Source organism: Phycodurus eques, chromosome 16 (assembly GCF_024500275.1).
Source record: "Phycodurus eques isolate BA_2022a chromosome 16, UOR_Pequ_1.1, whole genome shotgun sequence".
NCBI lineage: Eukaryota > Metazoa > Chordata > Actinopteri > Syngnathiformes > Syngnathidae > Phycodurus > Phycodurus eques.
Window position 1 is genome coordinate 13,025,463 of NC_084540.1, and position 26,343 is coordinate 13,051,805.

At 41.6% G+C, this 26,343-nt stretch overlaps 2 protein-coding genes across 2 annotated transcripts; one reads left to right on the top strand and one right to left on the bottom strand.

Annotated features, from left to right (window-relative positions):
- Positions 1 to 181: 181 nt before the first annotated feature.
- Positions 182 to 15,698, bottom strand: flii (FLII actin remodeling protein). Its single transcript, XM_061701638.1, has 31 exons — positions 15,605 to 15,698; positions 13,618 to 13,728; positions 12,727 to 12,798; positions 11,787 to 11,867; positions 11,308 to 11,555; positions 10,985 to 11,088; positions 10,640 to 10,815; positions 10,396 to 10,553; positions 10,214 to 10,298; positions 9,911 to 10,058; positions 9,576 to 9,706; positions 9,381 to 9,488; positions 9,185 to 9,289; positions 8,901 to 9,080; positions 8,371 to 8,453; positions 8,218 to 8,292; positions 7,986 to 8,069; positions 7,662 to 7,833; positions 7,466 to 7,573; positions 7,082 to 7,273; positions 5,603 to 5,701; positions 4,929 to 5,018; positions 4,718 to 4,857; positions 4,248 to 4,455; positions 4,003 to 4,157; positions 2,767 to 2,827; positions 2,564 to 2,692; positions 2,277 to 2,383; positions 1,376 to 1,481; positions 1,243 to 1,308; positions 182 to 1,171 (listed from the first exon to the last, which is right to left on the bottom strand). The coding sequence occupies exons 1-31, from the start codon at positions 15,665 to 15,667 to the stop codon at positions 1,037 to 1,039; spliced, it is 3,780 nt and encodes a 1,259-aa protein (XP_061557622.1). The 5' UTR covers positions 15,668 to 15,698; the 3' UTR covers positions 182 to 1,036.
- A 477-nt stretch (positions 15,699 to 16,175) lies between these two features.
- desi1a (desumoylating isopeptidase 1a) lies at positions 16,176 to 21,250 on the top strand. The gene is made up of 6 exons (XM_061700320.1): positions 16,176 to 16,336; positions 16,611 to 16,632; positions 16,863 to 16,932; positions 17,741 to 17,850; positions 18,204 to 18,326; positions 18,967 to 21,250. Exons 1-6 carry the CDS (start codon positions 16,246 to 16,248, stop codon positions 19,055 to 19,057), a joined length of 507 nt encoding a protein of 168 aa, XP_061556304.1. The 5' UTR covers positions 16,176 to 16,245; the 3' UTR covers positions 19,058 to 21,250.
- Positions 21,251 to 26,343: the final 5,093 nt, after the last annotated feature.

Genomic DNA, 26,343 nt, shown 5'->3' on the forward strand with positions numbered 1-26,343 from the left:
CTTTAGATCCTAGTTTGTAATAGTTGGTCAGAATCAATAGAGATCTTGTTTGTAACAATCTTTCACTTTCAGAATTGAATGTGATTCAGTGTTGTTATAGAAGACCTTAAATTAGAGCCTGGCTACTTAAACACAACATACGGTAGTAAAGTGACAAGAATGATTAGACAGAGATGAGTGATGAGATTTTATTTTTTATAATATAAAATACATAAATAAAGCATCTGCAGGTGGCATCAGGAGCGTGTGGGACTCATACACAATTGTATATTTAGAGCTGTCATACAATATGAGCTTCCATTTAAAATATCTGTAGATTTTAAACCCGTAAAATCTTTCGTGGTGGTTTTCGCTTGCAAAGCGCCATGAAAGCAACTTTCGTCCGAGTGAATAAGAAGAGGTTCTAATGATTGCACACTGGATCACCCAAAAGGATCTCATGATGTGTGCATGGCATGCTGGCTAAAATAAGGAATGAGGGGTGCAGCATTACCATCGATCAGTGTACGGTATACAGTATCAAGTACGTAGAAAAAACATTCCACAGAAAAGCCCATTTAAAATTCTCCACGGAAAAATTATGAGCTTCAGATGAGCTGTGCAAAATGGCACCAAGCATTTACAGCATAAGTGTCATCCAAACATTCTCAGCAGTAGGCAGATGTGCTGCAAATAATCTGTTAAAAATCACATAACAGAAGACTAGTCTATGGAAGGGCCATTAGCATATTTATTCCATGTACTAGGATTCAAACAACTTGGCATGTTCTGACCTAGTAAAGCCGCGTTGTTTCCCAGATGGCATTCATCTCAATAGACCAGAATGCCGTCTTTTATCAGATCGAATAAAATGCTGTAAGCAGGCACAATTTCTTGGCAAATTACTTTTTGATTGTTTGTTGTTCTAACATTAATTGATATACTATTAGTGGTATAGCCGTACATGATATTTTTGTTTGTAACCCCAACTTGTAATATTGATCAGCTGAAAAGGTTTGGGACACGCTGCAATAGAGGAAGTTGGCAGCTTGAAAGTTTACGCTGGGGGAGTTTTGAAAGCCCCCCAGGCATGGAAGCAGCGTGTGAAGCAGTGCGGCTCGTTTCCCTTGCGCACTAGTCGCAGTTTTCTGGGTTGCTGGGTGTCTTTGGAACGCATGTGCTGGATGTACACCTGCAAAGATGCACAAAGGAGGGTTGGTGGTACAAAATCCACCATGACAAAAACAATGACTTTTTACTGACCTGACAGGCTTTGAGACTCAGTTTGATCTCCACCTGGCTCGTCTGAGTACCGACCCACATGTACACCTGTAGGTGACAAGACACCAAGGTTAGACTTTACCCAAAGAACAGCATTTAACCAATTGCTCCCTACCTCTTGGCCGTTATCCAGCAACATGATGTCGTCGTCAGCCAAGTCGTCTTGGCAGAAGTCAGAGCACTTCTCCGACACTGAGAAATAACCCTTCTCATTGGAACACCTGAAAAGTAGAGGACAACGTTTTCAAGTGCCACCTCTATTATTTTATTGAACCGCAATGAAACGGGTGAAAGGAAGGACAGACTGGATGAAGGAAAATACGGTAAAATGATACACTGACAGATCTTTGTATGTTGAAGGAGATCAAAGTTTAATCTGGGTTGTTACCAGAAGTTATGTAGTGTCATTACTGCAAGTGTAGGCTTTTATTCTGTTCAGTGGCTATTAAAAAGCTCAAGCTAACAAACGACGCCAGTGTGGTTTGGCAACTGGTATTTTTACAGTTGCAAAAGCGACATACATGTCAGTTATCACACTTTGCGGTGGATTTTATTTTTTTCCAAAATCAAATACGGTTTGTGGTATAATTTCTTGTTCAATTATTTTCCAAGAAAGCATAAAACAATGTCAGGGAAAGCCTACTAGAACATCTAAACTTTCATTTAATCAGAGGCACTTAAATGGCGGCAGGTGTTTTAATTTTGTGATTGAATGAAGAGGGTGTGTACACTTGTGCAAACATTATCTCCGTTGCTTATTTTTACTTCTCACTTGATACCCATAAATGCAATTTTTGCTGCGAAAGATGTAACCTGGCATTTCGATTGGCCGAAAACATCTGTGCTGTTGTGACGCCATTCACTTACAATTCGACATTTGGAGTCACAGCCAAACTAGTCGCAGAGGGCTAGCAACTAGTCCTGAAGACTAGTTGCGGAAACCCGCACACCGCACGACTGAATTGTGCAGCATCGTTCGGCCGCGTCATGCAGTGAGCTGCTGGCTTTAAACTCACCTGAAGAGACGAGCATATTTCATGTAATCCGCATCCTCGTCGTACGGCTTCTGAACACCGATGCCGACCCAGAAGAAATTCTCTGGTTCCTCCCCCTCGTTGATCACCTACGAGAGCAAACAAGGCATGGGTGTACTTTCAAAAACACAAATTCATCCATCCTTCCACAAAAAGGTTTTAAATGTTTGTGTTGTAAGGCTACACAATGAGAGCCTCTTTATCCATTTTAGGTTAGACATGGGTTTTGTGTATTCCAATGAAGGGCCACAATGTTGCTGTTGTGGTACCTGTTTGCTGTAGGTGTCATCAAACATGCTGTTCATGATGTCTTCGGCCAGCTTAGCCTCGTCCGGGTCGGCGGCTCGGCCCACCCAAGTGTAAACGATGCCCTGGTTGTCTGTGCTCTCGAAGGGGACCTGCGCACCACATGGACGCTTCGTTAGTGTTTGCACTCTTCGGTGGATTGGATCGAGGACGAAACAACACTCACTTTGAGAATGAAGCAGAACTCAGAGTTGAGATTGCTGGAGTCTGTTCCGATCTGGATGGTTCTGAGGGAAAGATGCAACATGTTAGTTTTGACATTTCGCAGTTGTAATCCAGGTTATTTTCTGTATTACCCCATACCTGTCTGAAATATGTAATTTAAAGATGGTACCTAAATGCGTTTTCTATTGCCCGCAAGGCAGTCAAACATTTGTGTGCGTTACCTATGCTAAAACTGTGTCAAACTGTTAAAAACAGAGCTAGTCTAGAGAGAGGAAGTGCAGGTGATGAGAGCATTTTCAGGAGGAACTCTGGCGGGTGCTCCTAACTGTTGAATTATCCTGGGGTGTTAGCTAACCAACGCTACCTTATTGGCATCAGAGTTTGTCTGAAGTAGTTCAACTGTGGCTTGGAGGTCTTATTCACAGCAAATCCCCACATATTTGTGATTCGGCATTCTCCAATTCTCCTATTTTTTTAGCTGGGGACATCCATCCATCCATTTTCTGAGCCGCTTCTCCTCACTTGGGTCGCGGGCGTGCTGGAGCCTATCCCAGCTGTCATCGGTCAAGAGGCGGGGTACACCCTGAACTGGTTGCCAGCCAATCGCAGGGCACATAGAAACAAACAACCATTCGCACTCACAGTCATGCCTACGGGCAATTTAGAGTCTCCAATTAATGCATGTTTTTTGGGATGTGGGAGGAAACCGTAGTGCCCGGAGAAAACCCACGCAGGCACGGGGAGAACATGCAAACTCCACACAGGCGGGACCGGGGATTGAACCCGGGTCCTCAGAACTGTGAGGCTGACGCTCTAACCAGTCGGCCACCGTGCCGCCAGCTGGGGACATATCCTCGGTTATTTGGAAAAAAAAAGAAAAATACAATAAATACCTTGGTCTAATGTTCTAATATTGCTTTGGTGACATCTTATGGCCTAGGAACAATTTCAAAGCTAGGGGAGGAGCTTCATTTAGTCAAGATCGAATGGGGGGGGAAAGTGCTTTGCTGCCATCTTGTGGCATCTATAGGCAACTACAAACCTTTTAGGGTGGGTGTCAATTACTCAGTTTTGTTGAACTGTAGGGTTCTTCGTCTAAGATATCTGACACAAGCCTCAGCTCGAGATGGTGCAGATACTTTACCGAGGATCGGGAGCACAGTTTTTTCTTATAAAATGAAGGTTCCACTCACAGGTGACACAGAGGACATCAGAGTGCAGCGTTGTTGGACGTTACCTGGTGCAAAGTGCACTCCCGTTGGTGCGGACGTGGTAGAGGGAGGGCTGTGCTGAGTCAGTCTTCTGTTTCCTCTTCCCTTTGTGGATGATGAACTTCCTTTTGAAATGGGACAAGAACTTGAGGTTCTCCTGCTGCTGGGTCATACGGACCACCTGAATGAAGGAGAACATGGAGCATACGATTCATACGTTCAATATTTAGAAGGCGTCATTCTTCATGTGTGTGCAGACTGCTCATGTTACCTTAAGTTTTCCCGGGAAGAGGCTCTCAAACTTCTTCTGCAGAGAGAAGGTGAAGGTGAGCCAGCCCATGTTGGAGGCTTGTCGGCCCTGCCAGAAGTACACTACGCACTGGAAGTCTTCCTCCGGCTGTTTGTCCTCCTCATCCTGTCTGCCTTTGTCTTCGCCTTCTTTCTTCTCGTCGTCCTCGTACTCCACAGGCACCCAGTATCTGCCAAAGCACGGTGAGATGGTTTTACACAACTCTTGGCCACCAGTAGGAAGTTTAACACCAGAGATTAATAGGGCACACCAGTTAAGTGTTGAAAGCAGTTGCCGATGTCACAAACAAGACACTGGTGCATCTAATTATCTGAATGCAGGAAGCAGCTGAATAAATGCCAGCTCTACTGTTCACACCTCTGATTTGCCAATTTTGTGGAACGGTTGTGTGAAGGTGCTATTGAGACAGACACACACACACACACACACACCTGCAGAGGAAGACGTAGCAATCCTGAGTGAAAAAGTGACCAAACTCCTCCTCTGGAAGACGAGCAAACTTTTTGCCCTCCAGCACAAATCCTTCCATGCCATCCAGGTCCTCGTTCCACTCTTCCATCAGCTGCTCTGCCTGCACACAGCACGGACAGATGGATCAGTGGAGACCGCCTGTTTGTGGCCCGGTCAGGAAATGCGTGTTACCTCTGTGAGAGGCATGGCCGGTTGCCTAGGAAGGAAAAGTGCTGTGAGGTCGGCTTTCATCTGGTCCTTCTGCTCGGTGTCTTTTTTCACCTGACAGAGAGAAGAGACGAACGCCTCGTGAACAAAAGCAAACATTTTCAATAAGAAAAATCTGTCCTGTCATTAGGGGTGGGTAAAAGTATCAATTCATCAATGTTTTGCAATACATTATCAATAAAGAGCTGACAAGTGTTTACTTTTGTCATCCATACACACACAACTTATAGTGCATTTTTTAAAATTATAATTTAAGGGGAAATAAGTTATTCAAGTTTACATGCACACCCTTTCGGTGTTTATACACAACTGTCATGTTTTTTTTTTTTTTTTACTTTTGTACTCATTATGCACAAGTATATATTTTTTTATTTTCAGATGTTTTATTGCTTAAAAATGTGCCGTGACATATGACATAGTTTTGATGCCATGTAAACGTCAAAATTGTTGTCAAAATTAACTATTACTTTATAAATCAACAATATTATTTTGTAATAATTTTTACTTCTTACTAAATCAATAGAGTATTGAAATCAATATCGATATTGACTCGAATTGCAACCAAAAGTATCTCAAGCAAATCCCATCGTGAGCTTCTTACCAATGCCCAGCCCTACTTGTCATGTCTTATCACTGACCTTTCCCTGTAGGTTATAATTCTGTTGCACCGTCTCCGCAGCTCTGGTGTAGTCCACCTTCAGAACGTCGTCCCAGTTCTTGAACTTGGACTTAAACACCTGACAAACAGGAGGAGAGCGTTTCAAAGGTCAGTTATTAACTTAATGTCCTGGATAAATGACTTCCATAATTTAATAAATCACTGAGCGTCCTCACTTTACATTTCGAGGTTACAAATTACCTTGCGCAGCGGCATAAGAATACACACTCACAAAGCACAAAACTCCACATTCAGTGAGCGGGGGCGGCATATTTACGATTCTGATTGTTTTCTATGTATGTGTTTTTCACACAGATCCATCCATCCATCCATCCATCCATTTTCTGAGCCGCTTCTCCTCACTAGGGTCGCGGGCTTATTTAAACTAAATGTAATGTTTTGATCCATCCATCCATTTTCTACCGCTTATCCGAGGTCGGGTCACGGTGGCAGTAGCTTTAGCAGGGACGCCCAGACTTCCCTCTCCCCACCCACTTCATCCAGCTTTTCTGAGGGGATCCCGAGGCGTTCCCACGCCAGCCGAAAGACGTAGTCTCTCCAGCATATCCTGGGTCGTCACCGGAGTCTCCTCCCGGTGGGACGTGCCCGGAACACCTCACCAGGGAGGCTTGGCTCCAGAGGGGGGCCCCGGTGACCCGGGTCCGGGCAAGGGAAACTTAGATCCAATTGTTTCTTTCTTCATAGGGGTTCGCACAGCTATTTACTTTTATTATGACTTTGCTACTGCGTCAATGATAGACTATGGTATGTTCCGACACAAATTTGTGTTATGTCGCCACCATAGAAACAAACTCCGCTGTGAACAGAGGACCCACTGTACTTGTTACAATTTTGCCATCTCTGTATTCTCTGTTACTGTCATCAAAACAGCTGCAGTATTCTAATGTGTGACTTTTACCTTAAAACTAAACTTAACTTTAAAAATAAAAAAATAAAACCTGTGTGTACTTATGTACACCCAATGCGAATTCAAAACGATAACTGGAGGACAACCATTGCAGCTGATTGACATCAATCAGAGGTCAATTTGCCCATCTATTCTGTGCAGTGATTGCATTATCAGTGACCGCTGGCCATGCAGGACGGTGAGACTTAAACAAAAAAGACACAGGCAACACAGGAGCGAAAGAAGTTATTGGTTTTCCCAGGTCCTAAAGAATGTAGAGAAAAAGAACTGATTGCAAGGGGTGTAATATAAACATGTATTATATACACTTAAACTTAGTTACAGCAAAAAGTGAGAATTTATGTACAGTAATCAAGTTACTCCCAACCTTTACCTAAGCATTGTAAGTTACCTAAGCATTGTTTTACCTTGGTTGAAGTGTCTGTGCCAAAATGTCTTACCAAGGCTGTAAGACTGCCTCACTATCTTCAACAAGTAAGACCAATAGTACGAGTCAGGTTAAGTTTATGGCGCAATATTAGGAAGCGTTACCTGGCATTCGGTGCCCTCAAGGTTTCGGGTGACACTTGCGTGTTTGGGCCGGTGTAACATGGAGCAAATCTCCTGACCCAGTTTCAAGGCTGCAGCTCGGACGAGTCGGGGAGACTTCCTCCCGATCCAGATGAACACGTCAGACCAGCAGTCCAGAATGTACACGCACTTGGTGTCCAGCAACGACTGCAGCTGAGGGAGGCGGTGAAAATAGGAGATGATGAGTGTTGGGTGGATGGAATTAGGTCACATGGAAACTGGGCATTTGATTAGGAAAGCAAGTGTGATCAGAGTACAGTTCAAAAATTTACTTTTTGACTTTGTACGGATCATTTGGGATTAGTTGTGAGCCTGTTCTAGCTAATCTGAACTGGATTAACATACCAGTCTGAGCTCTGGCAGTGTGTCCAGTTTGATCTTGTGGTCTTTATGCTCAACAGACAGCTTGTAGTTAATCTGTGGAAGCTCGAGGTAGCCAAGACCCAAACCCACCTACACGACAACACATCAACAATACTTTGTTCTGAGTACTTTCATTCTGGGGATTGATTTGCTACACTAATCCAAATGTTTGGTTTACCTTGTATAGTTTGGTTCTGATGGCTGTGAAGTCATCTGGAACGTGTTTCTTGATCTCCTCCGGTTGTCCTCCCAGAAACTCCCAGAAATTTGGAGGCTCTTGGTTCTGCCTTAGAGTTGTGATCTCTGCCTTCCCCTTACGCTCGTTATTATTGATCTTCTCTGCAAATAACCTGGAAAGGGGAAAACAATGAGCATGCTGGGCTATGTGCCACTAATGATTTAATACATCATTAAAACAGATTTAAACTCGCAATTAACTCCTGGGCTTCTAGAATAGATAGTGTGCCAAACTGAATAACTAACTCCACTATTATCCCCTGACCTGGCCTTTGTGGTGCCACTCAGCGTAGCGTTGGCTCCTCTCCAGATAAAGATTTCCAGTCCAGTGTCTAATAAGAACACATAGCTGCCGAACAGAGATGAAAAACTATTATACATATAAAGTACCAGTAATATAACACAAACAGACCCATGGCAGTTATTTGCACTTTACTTTAAAATTCAAGTAAAGTGCAAATAAGTAAAAGAAAAAAAGAGAACTGAGAGAGCATCACCGTGGATCAAGAGAGCAAGACTTCACAGGTACAGACTCGAGTTGGATGTTTTTCTTTCCATAAACTCTGTATAGCCTGATAAAAGACACAAATATTGGTTTTTAGCACAGGGAGAGGCTCAAATAAATTATAGACAGTTAGCGTGTCACCTACCTGGCAGGATAGTGTGTATCCTCCACCGTGTAGAATCCACTGGCAGTGCCTCCCTCGATGTACGAGATCTCATTGTTAAACACCTGAACATGAGATAATAACTGTCATTTAAACCAGCAGGTAAAAGGTCATCAGGTTTGACAGGCTGTACAGAAAGTCATAACAAAAACAACATGTGAACGTTGACATATATGTGTACAGTGGACCCCGGCCGGCTATTCGCGGGGGACATGGACCGGGCCAAACTGCAAATAGCAAAAATGCGCAGATGACCCCCATTATAATTTTTATTTAATTTAAATTCTTTTTGGAGGGGTTTAAAAAAATACATGTAAATATATATTTTTTGGTTTTATTTTTTTAAAGCCCCAGAAATTCTTGAACAAGCAGGGATAAACCACTAAAAAGACTAAAAAATTGTTTTTTTTTTTTTTAAATCAACAAATAGGTGAATCTGCAGGTGCCGAATTGCAATTATGCGGGGGTCGACTATACATAGTTGCATGCACTAAGAAGCTGCTTTTACATACTTCACTGAACTCCTCGCTCTCATCTCCCATCTCTTCCCTTATTGTCCTGCACTCCGCTCCAAGGAAATTCCTGAGGTTGACAGCATGGATGGCGGAGCCAGCCTTTTTGTCGAGCGTGGCTTCCTGGCCAATCCAGTAGTAGATCTGCCAGGTCAACGCACCATTGTCATCCAAAAACGTCTACAACCAAGAGAGTGAGAGAGAACTTTAAGCCAAGTCTGAACTGCATACTGACTACTCCATGTCAGTGATGGCTGGGGCTGGCTGGCTGCCTGCCTGGTCACCTTGAGGACAATGTAGCAGTCGGCCTCGTAAAATTTCCCATGGAACGTTTCATCTACTTGCATGGGAACAAAATTCTCTATCTGCCACACGCTCACACCTGGGACCTGTAGTGAGGAGGGGACATGCTTACTGTGCATTTGTGACACACAAAGAGGAGAAATAATAGTGGGTTTGTTTTAAGGGAGAGAACATTACCTGCCCTGCGGCATCCATAAAGAACTCTGAGTAGTCCAGTTGAGGCTTTTCCAGACTCTTATCCCAGCGCCGGACCTTTAAATCTCCATATTTCAAATCTCCATCTTCCTGCAAAATGTTGACAAGGTAATCAAATCTTGCTCTTTGAAAAGGACTTCTCATTTCATTTTGAGATGTTTGGCTGTTTTTCCTTACCTCCAGGTTCTTCTTTTCTTGTGCGACATCACTCATGCCCTTCAGCACCTGCTTGGCCTGATCGTCCTGGGAACAATCTTTCCTCCTCCTTAGCCTCATTTTCCTCGCCAGGGGATCTTTGGGGCTGGCCCCTGCACACACAAGTGCAAACAAATCCATGTGGTGGGACAATTTAAAACATAACAAGGCACGTTGGAAGAGTACATGTATGCTTTTGGCTTTTCAATGATGTCTTGTAAAATAAGCATAGTTTAAGACAAGGTAGCGACAAGGACAGTCACCACTGGGATTAATGGAAATAGTTAACTAAAACACATTCATGTGTACACACACACCTCCTCCAGCAGCGGCTAGAGTGGCAGGTGAGGCTCCAGCCAGTCGTAGCTGGTTTTGCAGGGAGAAGTCAATGTTGTACCACTCGGCACCCCGATCAACTGGTTTCGGAGGCATGACCAGGTTGGGGTTCTCGCGCACATCCAGTATCTAGAAAGATGAACATAAACATATATGTATATAATATTTGTTCATAAAATTCAAACAATTTGCAGCAGTGTGACGACAATGTAAATTATTGGGATTTAGTAAAATAGTCCGCATGAAGGCGCCTTGAATACTGCTCTCGGGCCTTTGTCTTTTACCTCCAAGTCAGTCAAGTAATGGACAGCCTCTGGCAGCGTCACAAGGCGGTTTTTGTTCAGGACGAGCTTCTTCAGCTTGCCACACCTACACAGCAAAAAAGATACACATGATGATAAAGTGATGTGTGGAGTGTAATCCTATCCCAAAGCATTCTATACACTGTATAATCTCTTACGCTCACCTACAGAGTCCCTCAGGGATGAGTTCCAGGTTGTTGTTAGCCGCCATGAACTCTGTGAGATTGGATAATTTGCCCATGCCAGGTGGAACTCCGTCAAAGTCCAGTTTGTTGGAGTTCATGTAGAGCTTTTTCAATTTGGACAGTTTACAGATAGCCGACTAGAAAGAGATACAGTGAGTTTTTAACTGTTATTTCAATTATCAGAATGTCACATGGAGTAAACAAACAAAAAAAACCTCCTTACAGGCAATGAGGTGAGCATGTTGCGGCTAAGGTTCAGTGTTTCGAGTTGGGTCCACTGGTCGATGCAGAGCGACAGTTCAGATATCTGATTGCTACTCAAGTTGAGTCTCTTCAAACTGCCCAGTGAATAGAGGCACTCTGGTACCCGAGTCAGGTCATTACAAGACAGGTCAATATCTGTAGGGAGGGAGAGGGAGAACAAAGTGTGATATCTATAACAGTTGAGAACACCTAAAACAGGGTGGTGTAGTCCTTCAGCTATCAAACTTTTCTAGCCCACAAAAACTTTGTCATTGGGAAAAAAACAAAACAAAAACAATACTGTGGGCACAAGTGTGTGTGTTACCTGCTAAATTCATCAGACACTCCAAGCTTGTGGGCATATTGCTCTGTGTTCTCTGGGTGTTCCTCAGGTGGAGAGTTTGTAATGCCACCATGGCAGGCAGCTGGCTGCTTACAAAAATGGAGAAGCAAAAAACAACCCCATCCCAAAAGAAAAAATAAATTAAAAAAACAATTTAAAAAATCACATATAAACATAAATAGAGCAGTAATCTTTCTGTTTTTAAGATGAGTAGACTTCAGGGCACTAAAGGGTCACAGTTCGGTGATCGGCTGTTCCTTTTTAATCATAAAATAACTAAAATGACAGAAGTCAAGCCTTCTTACCGCAACTGTGCATGCATCAGCGGGTTGTTGTTGAGGATGAGAGTCTGCAAATGAACAAGACGTCTCATCTGGGGTGGCAGGCTGTCCAGCTTGTTGTCACTCAAGTCGAGATACAGCAGGTCTGTCAGGTTGATGAACAGCTGGTTGGGGATTGAGTCGATGCCATTGTGGCTCAGGTTGAGCACCAGCATGTTCCTGCTGTTCTCCAGGTCTCTGGGGACCTCAGTCAGCTGGTTGTAGCTCAGGTCCTATGAGTCATGAAAATAAATGTATGGTGGATTCCAGCCTCAAAATCTTGTTTCCCGATAAAAACAAAAAGGTCGCAGTATTTCCATTACAGCGAGATGGTATGTGTGCGAGGGTCAATCGCCAGGTGTGCAGGTTTGAGTTGCCGACTGTAATTTTATTTGTGATGATCTAGTTTAGTTGCGTCGCTCGGTGTTCAGTGATCCTAACATAAAAGTAGAAAACTGTGTTACCAGCACAGAGAGGTCATCAAGCTGAAAGATGTCATCTGGGACTCCTGAGTTTTTTAGATTGTTGGCACGGGCAACCACAGCCTGAACAAAAAGCAAAACACTTTTAATCTACATTAAATAACAAGTTGCCATACATTAAATAAAGTGACGGTAGTAAGGCAGGAAAACACTAAACTAAAGTTCAATGTCACAGAGGACAAATATGTAATTTAGAATGTGAAGAGAATTTTCAGAAAAAATATGCTTCAATCGCACAAAAGTCAGAGGTCAAACCGCATCATGCATGAAGTGCACTGAAATTTCAGCAAATTGAGTATGTGATCATTCAAAAGATGAATTCCACAAAAGTGTTTTGCAGTCATCGGATTTTTGTGTAGGAAGAATGTGATGATGTGTGTGATGAACTGCTAATGGAAAAGCTGTACACTCACCTCTGTTCTGGCAATCGGTTAACATTACAAATAAAAAAAACAAAACGTAATGTGTGGAGCCCAGTCAGCTGAATGAAGATACTATGTGGCAAGAAAAAGCAATAATTCTCCCTCCTCACATTTGTTACTGTGCCTGTAGCTTGTTAAGGGTGAGTACACTATTAAGTTTTAGTCTACAGAGGTTAACTTCTTGTCTTATTGTACTTATATGGCAGTTGAAGAAGTATGATGCACTCAGTGTCCCTGATGTATTATCAAGTTATAGATGTGTACAGTATTGATTATTTGTACATTATATTCTACTGTGGTTAACACATTTCTACACTAGTATGCCCATTGAATGGTACAATGCTACTTATTGCCGGCACAATTAATAAAGGTTGTATATTGGCCATTGTTGAACCCTGGAATAGATTATAACCACACAAAATTGTTTCCAGTGCCCCAAAACCGACTTGGTTTGACCTCAGAGCTTCCACTGTATATTGTGTTATGTACATGTTAATTACCCTCAGGTTTGGCAAACTGGAGAGGTCCCCATGTAAGGTAGTCAAACTATTGTGGCTCACTGAAAGATGCTCCTAAGAAAGTAATAAAAACACAAAAGTATGTCATGCAATGATTTCAAACAAAACACCACACTGATTATTTAAGTTAATATGTTTTTTTTGCACAAATTTTAATCCTTCAAAGGGAAATTCAATATGCACTCTGCTGTATGTTTTTGTTGCAGACCGCACTCATGCGGGCATTCAAGGAGATGTCAGAGCGATGTGACACGCAAATGGTGACTGTGCCCCTCAGCTGAGATGGAGCATCTCTCCAAAAAACAGTTGCATTTTCTTTTCACCATAGTGCGACTCAAAGCTTTACCTTGTAGAAGTCACTCCAAATGCTAGGATACTAATATTCTTTGTACCACCTACTCTCCATATTACAGTAAAATTGCGTGACCACAGGCAGTTGCTCAACACAGTGACTGCCCTCTGCGTAAACAAGCTAATCTCATTAACCTATTAATTGAAAAATCAAACAAGTTAGCTTTGATCACAGTAATCCCATCAAATATGGATCGTTTAAACAGAAATGGATGTTACTCAGATGACGTTTGCACAAAGAAATCCACTGATGCAATCTTTTCTTGTTAACCAAATTCGTTTCCAAACAAATGTATTTGGAGCAACACCGTTACGCAATGAGACGTGACACATGACTGACTGCATGGTAGTGTCAGAGTGGGGAGGGGGGGGAAAAAAAAAAAAAAAGATTTAATGATAAGTAGGTCTTTCATTATAATTACTGTACTGTACAAATATTTGTACTGCGGATGAAAAATACCTTCACAACCTATGCAATAAACAGTTTCCATGCTAAGAAGTAAACAGCAATGTAGTTCTCACCAGCTTCTGCAGAGAGGAGAGCTCCTCTGGGAGGTAACAAAGTCCTGTCCTGTTCAATTTGAGCCATCGCAGGCTGCTCATGCATTTGACATGCTCAGGGAAATAGCCTCCCTGAAAGGTACAGAAAATAGATGATGAAATATTGACGAAACCCTTGAAGACATATTAATGAGGTTTGTTTACCTGACAACAAATATGTAAACGTGGTCTAAATTCATCAATTTACTAGCTGAATTTGAACCTGATGTCAAACAACACATGTACAGCACTTGACACATTTATGAGACCACCACCCAATGTAAGATTTATGCCATAAACAGAATTAGTAACTACAAAAAACATTTAATGTTTCTGCAATGGTTAGTACAACTAAAAAGTTATTTCAACTATCCATCCATCCATCTTCTGAGCCGCTTCTCCTCACTAGGGTCGCGGGCTTATTTAAACTAAATGTAATGTTTTGATCCATCCATCCATTTTCTACCGCTTATCCGAGGTCGGGTCACGGTGGCAGTAGCTTTAGCAGGGACGGCAGTAGCTTTAGCAGGGACGCCCAGACTTCCCTCTCCCCAGCCACTTCATCCAGCTCTCCCGGGGGGATCCCGAGGCGTTCCCAGGCCAGCTAACGTCTCTCCAGCGTGTCCTGGGTCGTCCCCGGGGTCTCCTCCCGGTGGGACGTGCACAGAACACCTCACCAGGGAGGCGTCCGGGAGGCATCCGAATCAGAAGCCCCACCCACCTCATCTGGCTCCTCTCGATGTGGAGGAGCAGCGGCTCTACTCTGAGATCCTCCCGGATGACCAAGCTTCTCACCCTATCTCTAAGGGACAGACCGGACACCCCACGGAGGAAACTCATTTCTTGTTGTTTCGGTCACGAGCTGTGGGTCGTGACGGAATCATAGCTGAGGGTAGGAACATAGATCGACCGGTAAATCGAGAGCTTCGCCTTTCGGCTTAGCTCCTTCTTTACCACAACGGACCGATACAAAGTCTGCATCACTGCAGACACTGCACCGATCCGCCTGTCGATCTCCCATTCCTTTTCCGACTGAGGACCATGGTCTCAGATTTGGAGGTGCTGATTCTCATCTCATGTTTTGATTATGATGCTAAATTACTGTACAGCTATTTACTTGCATTCCTGCTGAGAAAAAAAAGTTTGAAGCTAGATTAATTTCTATCACAAGAGAGCCATCCCAAATGAGGCGATTAAAAAGGTAAATTCCTGATCCCTGTACAACTACCATCAAAATGGTAAAACCTCGAAAGCACACTGAAATTGAATCCGTCTGCATTAAAGCACTTCCTGATACTTGGTCTCTTCTCATTTTCATGACTTTCGCGGATGTCCATTACTTCTGCAAAGCACTGTACACTGATGCAAGAAAACAAGAGATCATATCGCTTCACTGGCATATTACTTAGTTATATTTAAGTTGAATATGGCAGTACAGCACCAGGCACCTTAATAAATGTTTAAGTACTGTACATTCATTGTTATGGAACAAGATACTTTTATTACAGGGAGTTAATTCCAAAAAGTGTAGTTAACATTGTGATTACACATATGTCTCAAGGCAGCTGTCAGCACTGCCAAATTATGAAAACATGGTCAAGAATTCCTTTCCACAAATAAACCATTTCAATGTTCTTCGTTGATTTTGATTTTGTGACCAAGTTTGCCTTTTTTGTTAGCGAATGGAAACTAACAGCATTGCTCAACAACAACAACAACAACACACTACGGTTAATCAGGTAAGAATCACATTTTGTGCATATTTGGGTCACGATGTTTCGCGTGCCGTTTGACTGTACTAGCTCATGTCAAATATCTGTCAACTGGCTAACGCCCAGCTAGCGTGAAGCTAAACTAGTGTTTAGGTCTTCAATTGTTTGGCGTTCCGTTCACCTGCACCGTATTTCGCCAATTTTCTGAACAATCAGATACCCACATTAATTCGGCGAATAGGGTTTCAAATTCTTACTTTAAAGTCGTTCCCACTGAGGTCTACCCCCCGTATAAAGGGAAGCACTCCGGTGGCAGCCATTTCTGATGAGTGATCTCATCAGCTGCTCAGCCGTCGCCAGGCTATTTTGGGAACATACTTTTCTTTGTCATATAGAAAGGCGGAAACTCGGCGTCATTTGCTCATTAGCGCCCCCTTCCATGGCTCAAATAATTCTAAGCAGAGAAGCGCCTCCCAGTGGTCGCCTGAATCCACCGCAGAGGCTCAATCGTGTACCACTTCCCCATTCGGCGTGCTACAGTAAAAAGGGAAATAAAGAATTAAATTTAATGTTATAATTTTAATAATAACAGTTCAGTTTTGGTAACGATTCGGTACCAACACTTTACGTCAAAAAATATCCGACTCTTCATAAATTGTCATGTCATTTACCACTCAACATAAATACCGGAAATAAATGTTGTTTTTCAAAATAAATTTACAGATTTCGAGTTGTATTTGTGCCTTTTAGTGGTTAAAACCTTTATTCTGAATGCATTGACTCGGAAGTGTATGTTTTACAATGACATCATATTTAAAGGCCCTCCCAGTCAGCTGTGACTCGAAAGGTTTCATTCGTAGACATCTACCGCTGAAAAACTATTCTAGGAGGTTCCACTATGGACAAGAATTCTACAAGATATAATGTACAGTTATATATTTATGATTTATCAAGGGGAATGGCACGCAGCCTCAGTCCTATCATGCTGGGTGAGTACAGAGCATCAAATGAGATATTGCCCCTGGCCACACTAGCATCATACAATCTGCTTTCTGCTCCCACTAACCTGTGTTTATTTTTAAAATATAGTTCTCAACGTCGAATGACATGTGTAAATAATGTGTCAAATGTGATGCCCGTTCCTATCTCGAAAGATATATTTTGTTTGGGTTTAAATGCACAAATTCTACAAATCAAATGTTTTGTTTTTAATATTTTCCTGCCACCTTCAACCTCAAAACGCATTTTCTTTGGTTTTAACAGGAAAGCAACTGGATGGCATATGGTATGAAACCAAATCCTGTTCATCTTAACGCATGGTTACTTAAAACGCTTAGTCATTTCAAGTTTGCCTGTCAGCTGGAGTTTTGCTTGGCAAATGAGATTATCACCCTTTTGTAGCACATGATGTTAAACCAACCTCTGGTGGGGTTATTGTGGGTTCTAGAAAAATGATAAAACTCATGAAAAATTATTCCAGCCCATTCTGGAATAGTTGATGTTTTTCTTCTCTAGGCACACCGCCATAGTGGCGTATGGGGATGAGTTCTTTTTTGGAGGAGAAGGAATCTCCACCTGTTCACCTGTAAGTCATTTTTACTGTATGATGTTTTACATTTAGAATATTAGCTAATTATTCCTTACACAGTCAATAAAAGTTAAGGACTTTTTGTATGTCAGACAGTTTTTGCTATCATTTTACTACTAAAGTAAATAACCTTTCGATCAGTTTGTTGTTCATTTAAAGGTCCCCCCTTCCATCACATTTAAAAAAAATAATTTTTCGTAATCTTTGTCCTTTAATCGGGTTTGCAAAATAATTTGGGTTGAAAATGCCCACAAACCATACCAGGTCACAGACTCATTTTGACCTACATTATGCATAAAACACTAGGAAAAAAATATATTTTGATGGAAGGGAACCTTGCCAGTCAAAACACTCCTCCTTAGTGACTTTAAAAAAAATATATATATATATATAGTTTACACTACTGTTCAAAGTTCTGTGATGAAGATAAATAAGCCTAAACAAACAAATTATATCAGATACACAAATACATAAAAGATGATTAAATAGAAAAAATATTCAAAGTGGCAACTATATTCTGTTACAAATTCAATGAAAATGTTTAGATGTTGGAAAACAACAACACAACAGTAAAAACGCAGCATAATGTTCAACCAGGCTAGTGCAGAAAGACAGATTTAATTGCTATTTTTCAATCCAGTGCTCATAATAGTCATGTTTCATTCAGTACATTTTTCACATATTGTTACTATGACATTGCCCCTGTGGTTTAGTTTTTGTAATTTTACAAGTGATCAGATTGTTTCAGATCTGGTCCAATGAAAGGTTGGCTAGTTTTTCAGTATTCTTGATGTGCGTTTTCCAGGGCGGAACAATGCTGGGACCTCCAGACACAGTTGTGGAACTCGGTGAGACCGAAGTCTCAGAGGAGATCTTCATGGAATATCTCTCGTCCTTGGGAGAAAGCACTTACAGGTGTCCTTTAAAACATCTTCACACAATTTATATTTATTTTCCACACAAAAATCCAAATAGCTTATTGAGACTTTAGCCTTCAAGGTCAACGATAATTAGTAATTTAACTTTAAAATGAATTTTTTTTTTTTTGTGTGTGTTCAGTAGTATGTATGTATGTATGCGTACTTTGACAACTTAATAAATAATGTGCTTTTTCTCAAGTTTTTTGTTGAACAACACTTTAGTAAAATAGCTTCTCCCTACCGGTGTTTTAACAATGACAGAACAATAAATCTGGTATAGGATTTATTATTGCCACAGGACCTTCTCAGTAGCAGTTGTCTGAAGCGTCCTCTCTCGTGTTTTTCCAGAGGTGACAGGTATCGACTGTTTGAGCACAATTGCAATACGTTCACCAACGAGGTCGCTCAGTTCCTAACAGGCATGCCCATCCCCTCCTACATCACTGACCTCCCGTCCGAAGTCCTCGCCACGTGAGTTTAAACCCGCCCGCCCACTCGTATTACTGTCTGAGATTTCTTATGCTTATCCTTTATTTAATCAGGTAGAAAGTCTCATTTGAGACTAGAATCTCTCGAGAGACTTGGCCAAGAGGGCCTTGTTGTACTACTCTTAAAAAAAAAACAACAACAAAAAAAACCACGAACTGATGAAGACCAATCTTTTTATAGCCTTCATATGATCAGTCAGGGAGGAAAGTTTGTTTGTGGAAGCAAAGAAAAAGGCGTGACTTGTTGCTTCTGTTATCATGCAAGCTGTAAGAGATGCTTTGTAACTGTATCGTAACCTTTACAGTGTTTGTAAGCAAACATACAATATGAATACATTTTGAAGTTCTTTTAAGGGTTTTCTGTCGCATTCATTAACTTCTACGAAAGAAGTCACCGCTTTATTCAGATCTGCAAATGTTGGGTGATGTGTTTTAATTTAGCCCATAAAAACTTATTTTTTTATTTATTTTCAAGATAAAGGTCTTCTGTAAACATATGGCACGTGAATGAGGTTTACCGTATATGCATTTAATAAGCTTACTGAACACTTAAATCCCTACTTATTCATTAGTTGTACAAGGACTCCGTTGACGGCACCAATCTAATCTGCTTTCATCTCCAGACCGTTTGGCCAGATATTGCGGCCCATTCTGGACTCCATCCACATCGCCCCCCCTGGCGGCAACATCATCAACGGAGGGAGAAACATCTAAATTGAAGGAGCAATGCACTCATAGGCTCACTTCCATTGGAGTCAGGCAGCTAAGAGTCAGCAACACAAATTTCTTTTCACTTCTTCTTGCCCCCTTCAACAAGTATAGCCAGTTATTACTGAACTCTGGAATTAAGACCTGGTGCCATACGTCTTTGGAAAATAAGGCAATACTAAGCCTTCAAGTGAGAGGCAGCAATATAGATCGAGTTAACTTGTCACTTACCAAAACATTAGGTACACCTGCACAATCTAGTGAGATCCAATACAAGAGTTGTATTAAACAATCTGCACTCATGTTTAGTGTCACTGTGAGAAAGGTATGAATTTAACAATATTTTTATTATTGTGCTTGTAGTTTGTAGAACTGCACTGCATCATACCAAGAAGTGTTTTGTAATATTTAAGGTGTGTCAGAAAAGCTCCAGGCGGGGTGTCACAAAAGGTATATGTTAAATCCAAACTACAGACTGCAAGTTTTCTCCTTGGAGTCTCACGCACTTTTGCAGCCTTCTAAGCCACGCCTTTATGCACTCCTGGAAGGCTTCTTCTGGGATCCTCTGCAGCTCCGTTGCCACGGTGTCCATGTCTTTAAAACGGTCGCCTCGATGATCCCCTTGAACTTGGGAGGTTGCCCCACTACAGCGATGTTCTTCTTGGCCAGGAACTGTCGAATGCTCAGGGCATTGTGAGCCGGCGCATTGTCATGCTGAAGCAGCCATGAGTTTTTCCTGCCGGAACTCTCTTCTCGCGCACTGAACGAAGCAGACCCCACAGGATCTCCTTGTCGACGTGCAAGTTGATCGTCTGGCCCACATTGAAGGGGGAAACTCAATTGAGTTTGAAATATTTCTTTTGTGACACCAGTCCTAGAACCTTTCTGACAAACCTTGTATTTACAGTACTTTTATGGATATCCGTAAGTTGTGTAGGTGTGCCTAAGACGACCAATCATACATCCTGATATTTTACCATTAAAAACCATATAACTGCGCGTTTTGAATGACTTCCATTTTATAGCTGTGATTGAGCCACATACATGCAGCTTCAGAAGAACCTTTTGCACAGTGGTGTACCAAGGTAGATTAGCGCTTTATACAATTTGGACCGAAGTACAACATTGTTGAAGCAACATAATTCATACGGTGTCAGTTGTGAGACTTCTGCTGCTGACTTCAATGGAACAAATTTATTTCAGAGACATCTTTAATATATCTTTAATATATTGTTTTAGGAACACAACTTTAAAATCTTGAGTCCATTTTATTATACAACCTTTCTTTAGGTAATTTTCCATCACAGATCCTTTTGTACAGTTTGATTCAACCCAATATTTGCCGCCTTCTCACCTTGCGCTATCATTCCTTTTGTTACACAGTTCTTTACAATGTAAGCGTATAGTTGAGTTGACGCGGCAGCCACTGCAGTTTTGGAACACACCCTGAAACTAAACAACCTCTTATGGTGCAGCATTTAGTTTTAAATATCTAATAACGTCATCAAAACCCCTCTTTATACACCAGAGGGTGTGTGCGTGCGTGCGAGTGCGAGTGTGGTGCTCCAATTCTGTGCCTTCATTTCCCTCTGTTTTGCTGAAGAACTTGACATGCCTGATAACATTTATTCTTAGACGTGCTAGGTGAGTGTAAAAGCTTTGGAGGTGTTGGGGGAGCTCGAACTGTAGGCTTCTAAATACACATCGGTAGAAACCAACTGAAAACAGCAACATTCTCAGCCTATAATCCCAGTGCCCAGTCATCTCTAATGCCACCAGAATGAACACTTACTTCATTCTCATTTGTGGAGAACGGATGGATGACGTAAATTATGAGGCGAGTATGAGGTCACATGACACTGTGTGAGTAAAGAAAAACAAGACTGATTCAACCAGCATTCTGTAAGAACTTCAAGAAACACGTTACCTTTGCAGCCAGTCGTCAACGTATTGCAGCCATTACCTGTTTTTTCCTTTCAAAATGTTATATTCTGAAATGCTCTTATGATACCCAATTAACTGACATGTTAACCTGACCACTGAAATGTGTTATACGTCTTGTTTTGGCGCTTTATGTCATTGTAAGAAATCCTCTTATCCTTTTAAAACACAACAGATATTTATAGATATTGCAAATTGTTGCTATCGTTTGTGTGATTGTTTTTGTTACTTGACCGACGCATAAAGCCATTGACGATACCTTGAGAGTCACTGGTGTTATTTTGGGCAAAAAAATCTGATTTGGTAACTTCATGGATGGACTGCACACACCACTACAATGCAATAGAACCATGTGAGTTGTAATGATGTACAGTGAACCTTACATATTTGCAAATCCCTCTATTTGCTTATTTTATTGGGATCCTGTCCTACAGTATTTGCAGCAAAAAACCCCAAAACAAAACCTTACCTCTGTTTTTGTTAGTTTTACCGTGGCGACATCTTTTAGCATCTTACACGTATTTGAGAGAGTGCCATAAACATTTTTGAAATGGAGGTAGTTTGAAGGTGGAGGCACTGTACTGTGATGAGCATGATTAAATATTCCTGCAGTTCTTCGAGCAACCACAAAGAGACAGTGTTTCTCTCTCTTGTTTTGGAGTTTAAATGCAGTTTTCTCCAATGCTGGATGGAGTGTGGTTGCATTGTGTGGTCTGTGATTTAAAACGAGTCACTCTGTCGCAGGTCACGCAGCCACTGTGCCTGCTCCACCAATCCTATTTGACTGAACTGAAGGTAAAGGCTTCCCCGTGTTGTGCAAACAGATGTGCAGCAGACGCGGTTAACTGATCTCTGATCTTGCTCCCCTTTGAGACCGAGTGCGTAGATAATGAATGCATACAGACAGACGTCGGATCTTGATCTTTGCAGGTGAGCTGCTGAATCAGCTCAGCACAATTTAAAACGTCCAGATGGTGTTTGAAAAAGCTTTTATTTTGTTTTTGTTTATTTATTTATTTTCCCCCTCCATTTCAATGGTGGTTAGAGCGTCTGCCTCACAGTTCTGAGGTCCGGGGTTCAATCACTGACCCCGCCTGTGTGGAGTTTGCATGTTCTCCCCGTGCCTGCGTGGGTTTTCTCCGGGCACTCCGGTTTCCTCCCACATCCCAAAAACATGCATGGTAGGTTAATTGAAGACTCTAAATTGCCTTTAGGTGTGAACGTGGGTGCGAATGGTTGTTTGTTTGTATGTGCCCTGCGATTGGCTGGCAACCAGTTCAGGGTGTACCCCGCCTCCTGCCCGATGACAGCTGGGATAGGCTCCAGCACGCCCGCGACCCTCGTGAGGAGAAGCAGCTCAGAAAATGGATGGATGGATGGATGCATTTCAATGTTATAGGGTACATGACTTGTAAAACAAGTGCACTTTTTTTGCACTTGAGTAAAAATAAAGTACAGACTCTGAAATGCATTTAAGTACAAAAGTAAAACTAATGACTGTTATTTATATAAAATATTTGTCGTCATCCATGGAGGTTGAATAAAATAACAAACTTTTTTAATTAAAAAACTTTTTTTTTTTGACAAAGTAAGGACTAGGTTTTCAAATGTAGGGAGTAAAAGTAAAAAGCAGCTAGAAAAAAGTAATACTCATGTACAGCTACCTGAAAAAAAAAAATGCTTTGTGCAGTATTTGTACTTTGTTATTCCCGCCACTGTGCTTTAGCCTTACAGGTTTATTGTATTATTGCTCACATCACAACCATTGGATGTCATTGTTACATCTTGAGTTGAGGTATGTTAAATTTGAGGGTTAAAATGTACTCCACATTTAACAAAGCACTGGTTGGTGAATGAGATACAAATTTTTATAAATTCAAATTGCAGACCTCGACAAAATGCTAAACATACACTGCAGGTTTGAGCAAAAATAAAAACAGATGTAAAAAAAGAACGCTTATTGTTCACACCTCTATTCTTTTTACAAATATTTCCCAAAAATGCTAATGAGAAGATCTCAACAGAAAATGAAGCCAGTAATCTTGCCTTTTCTTCAAATGACAGTCTTTACTAGTTATTTCCATACTGTCTGTCAGGGCTGCCATCTCGCAAGTGTGCAATACATTGTGAGTTGATTGATTATATTGGACTGTTTACATGTAAATGAAGTGGAAATGGGTGCAAATTGTATGTCATTGAGCATTCCATACCAGCTGGAACCAGAGTGTATCTGTATACTGTAAAAGCCACCTTTGGACGAATATATAAGTCATCCTTTTGTACACCAACATAACACTAGCCCAACATGTTCAATGCTTTGCTCAGGGACACCTTAACAGTGCTTATTAACTCATCTGTTATGTCTCCAGAAACTGATCCTACTGCCATGCTATACAATAGTAAAAAATACAATAGAGGGTTTCTTCTACAGTATAGCGATATATAGTAGTTTCAATGCAAAGTCCTTATGAACCCCCTTGAGACATAAATGTCACATCAATTCATTCGATGGTGTAATTTCAATAAAGGCTTAAAACATCCCCATCATGGCGACCAGAAAATGAAGAAGTCGTCATCCTATAATAGAAATATTTTTATAAGAAATAAAGGACAAATTCACTCGTAGTGGTGAGCTCCGTTAACATAATAGATAAACCTTTGACGATTCCTGACATACGCGTAATGGAGAGGGTTTGCTGATGAATTTGTTCATGTAATTTTATTTGTGTGTGTAATTTATATGTTACTGTTACTATATGTTACAGTAACATAACATACTTTGTTATGTTACTGTATTGCTCATAATTTATAGAGCAACCAGACTGTGTTATAGTAATTTCTGTTTCGGTTACGACGGTAAATATTTAACTTTTCCTTCCGTCACATCACTGGTACTCTTCTCTAATGGTTTTACCAAGAACACACACACAAAAAACAAAATAAAAGTAAAACAGACTAGTGGAGTCAACCCTTTAGATGCTAATATCCCGCATGACCTCATGTTTGACATTTGAGGCACATTTTTGTTGAGCTCCGAATTTTACTTTGGAGGTTCCACTGTATTCATTAGTGATACTTTCTTACATCAATTTAAATTTGACAATCACAAGTAACCATCTTTTTCTGCTTCTGTAATCCACACAAAATGCCCTCCTTTAAGGTCAGGGAAGGTCTTTTTTTTTTTTTTTTCTTTCATTCGCTCTCCCTTGGGTGAACTACTTCGCAAGGACTTAATGCTTCAATTAGCGTTTGACATGCATAATTAAGAGTTTCATGTACTGTTTTCGAAGGTTACCCTCAGCTTGAATTAATATGCACTATGCAGTTCACGGAAACAAAATGTGTCTTACTCAGTTCAAAGTTCAGTTTGTACCATGCAAATACAAATAACAAGAAATGTTGAAAATATAGAAACATATATTGCTTTGCTGTCAATGCATATAATGAAGCTCAGTGTCATGTTGAAATGTAATGTTTTTAGACTGATGATTATTCTTGTCCAGTCATGCTTGCTCAGACACTGTGGGTGTCACTTGAAATGAGTCAAATAGTTGAAAACTATAAACACGATATTCATCCCTGCACCCTGTAACTCTGCATCCTCCCTCCCCTCCAGTTTGACTTATTCCACTTATTTCTGTTTCTTGTCTCTCAAGCATCTCTTAACTCAATTCAATTGGCCATGTGTTCATTTCCTCGAGCATGCTTACCTTCGTTGCATCCTTCCTTGTCTTTTCTTTCATTTGGACCTGCTTCCCTTTCTCTCATATGTGGATCCCTCTCATCCCTCCTGCCTGACTTGTTCCAGATTACCCAGAGACCTTTTGCTTGACTGCACTGTTGCTGCGCTTCCCAGGCTTCGTCACTTCCTTTCTCTCTTTTGCCATCTCAACCCAGACTTTTCCACCTCTATCACTTGTCATCAACCATTTTCCTCTTGAGTCATAATGCCACAAAGCCTATTGTCATATTTCTTCTGAAGATAGTATTGAGGACTCCTCCAAGCAAAAGTTGTTGTTTGACGTTTTCCCCTCACACTTTGTAGTTTTAACACGACAGTAAATTGTGAAATGCTTCCCGTAATCCTGAACGAGGTGAGTGCTTAAGTGATCGTTACACAATGTGCCATGAGCTGCATCCTGGGATCGTATCATTCCTAACTCAAAGTCAAAGTCATAGTCGTACTTCATTTCATTTTGGTAACTTCTTTTTCATTGAGTCCAGCTCCTGTCTAAACATGTCCGCCAACCTGCTGGGTACAGCCAACCACCTGGCCAGGGTCACCCATTTGGAATCACTTCATATCAGCAGCTGCTGTGAGCTCCTTATCTCTGTCAAGCCACTGCCATGACCTTGCATATTAAATACATAGATGCATAAATACAGGGAGAAATGTGAACTGTCCTCGAGACCTTCTGCCGCATCACTCGGCATTCACTCTTATTTGCTAGAATGCCCTTGGCTCGGCCCATCTGGACGCTGCTGGTGAGGGTGCATGTGTGCATCTGCCTGCCTGTGCGTATTTGTGCGTGTGCGTGAGAGGATTTCTATTTATTTATTTATTTTGTGTTTATATCCGTGGAAACCCACACTGCTACGCTATGCTGCCTGCTCTGTTTAAGCTCATCAAGCGAGCTCCATAAGCTGCATGTTTAGTATAATCACCCCCACAAAGTGGACAGCATGTCTTTTATATTACTTGCATATTTGTAATTAAAAAGTACATTATTGCAACATACACATTTCAGTGGCAATGCTGCATTAAAGGAGACAATATTATGTAATATTAGCACATCCATCCATCCATCCATCCATCCATCCATTCCATTCTGAGCCGCTTCTCCTCACTAGGGTTGCGGGCGTGCTGGAGCCCATCCCAGCTATCATCGGGCAGGAGGCGGGGTACACCCTGAACTGGTTGCCAGCCAATCGCAGGGCACATACAAACAAACAACCATCCACACTCACATTCACACCTACGGGCAATTTGGAGTTGTCAATTAACCTACCACACATATTTTTGGGATGTGGGAGGAAACCGGAGTGCCCGGAGAAAACCCACGCAGGCATGGGGAGAACATGCAAACTCCACACAGGCGGGGTCAGGGATTGAACCCCAGTCCTTAGAACTGTGAGGCAGACGCTCTAACCAGTCGGCCGCCGCAATATTAGCACAAGTTATAAAATGTCTCTGACATTGTTTGCTCAAAATACACAAATGATAAATAATTACAGCACACTTAACATCCACTTGCGACAGTTAGGGATGGCAGGATTCTGTCTCATGTTAATGCAGGGAACACCTTTCATTACCATGACAACCTGGGGCGAATCTAGGGCTAGGCGAGGGC

Bases quoted from the DNA above. Each gene is read 5' to 3' on its own strand.
- flii (XM_061701638.1), bottom strand. From the start codon at position 15,667: ATGGCTGCCACCGGAGTGCTTCCCTTTATACGGGGGGTAGACCTCAGT. The intron at 9,707-9,910 runs GTGTGTGTGTAC...TTGTGTGTGCAG, and splicing joins TCTAGCCGCTGCTGGAGGAG to GGGCCAGCCCCAAAGATCCC. The intron at 1,172-1,242 runs GTCAGTAAAAAG...GCATCTTTGCAG, and splicing joins TGAGTCTCAAAGCCTGTCAG to GTGTACATCCAGCACATGCG.
- desi1a (XM_061700320.1), top strand. From the start codon at position 16,246: ATGGACAAGAATTCTACAAGATATAATGTACAGTTATATATTTATGAT. The intron at 16,933-17,740 runs GTAAGTCATTTT...TGCGTTTTCCAG, and splicing joins GAATCTCCACCTGTTCACCT to GGCGGAACAATGCTGGGACC. The intron at 18,327-18,966 runs GTGAGTTTAAAC...TTTCATCTCCAG, and splicing joins CCGTCCGAAGTCCTCGCCAC to ACCGTTTGGCCAGATATTGC.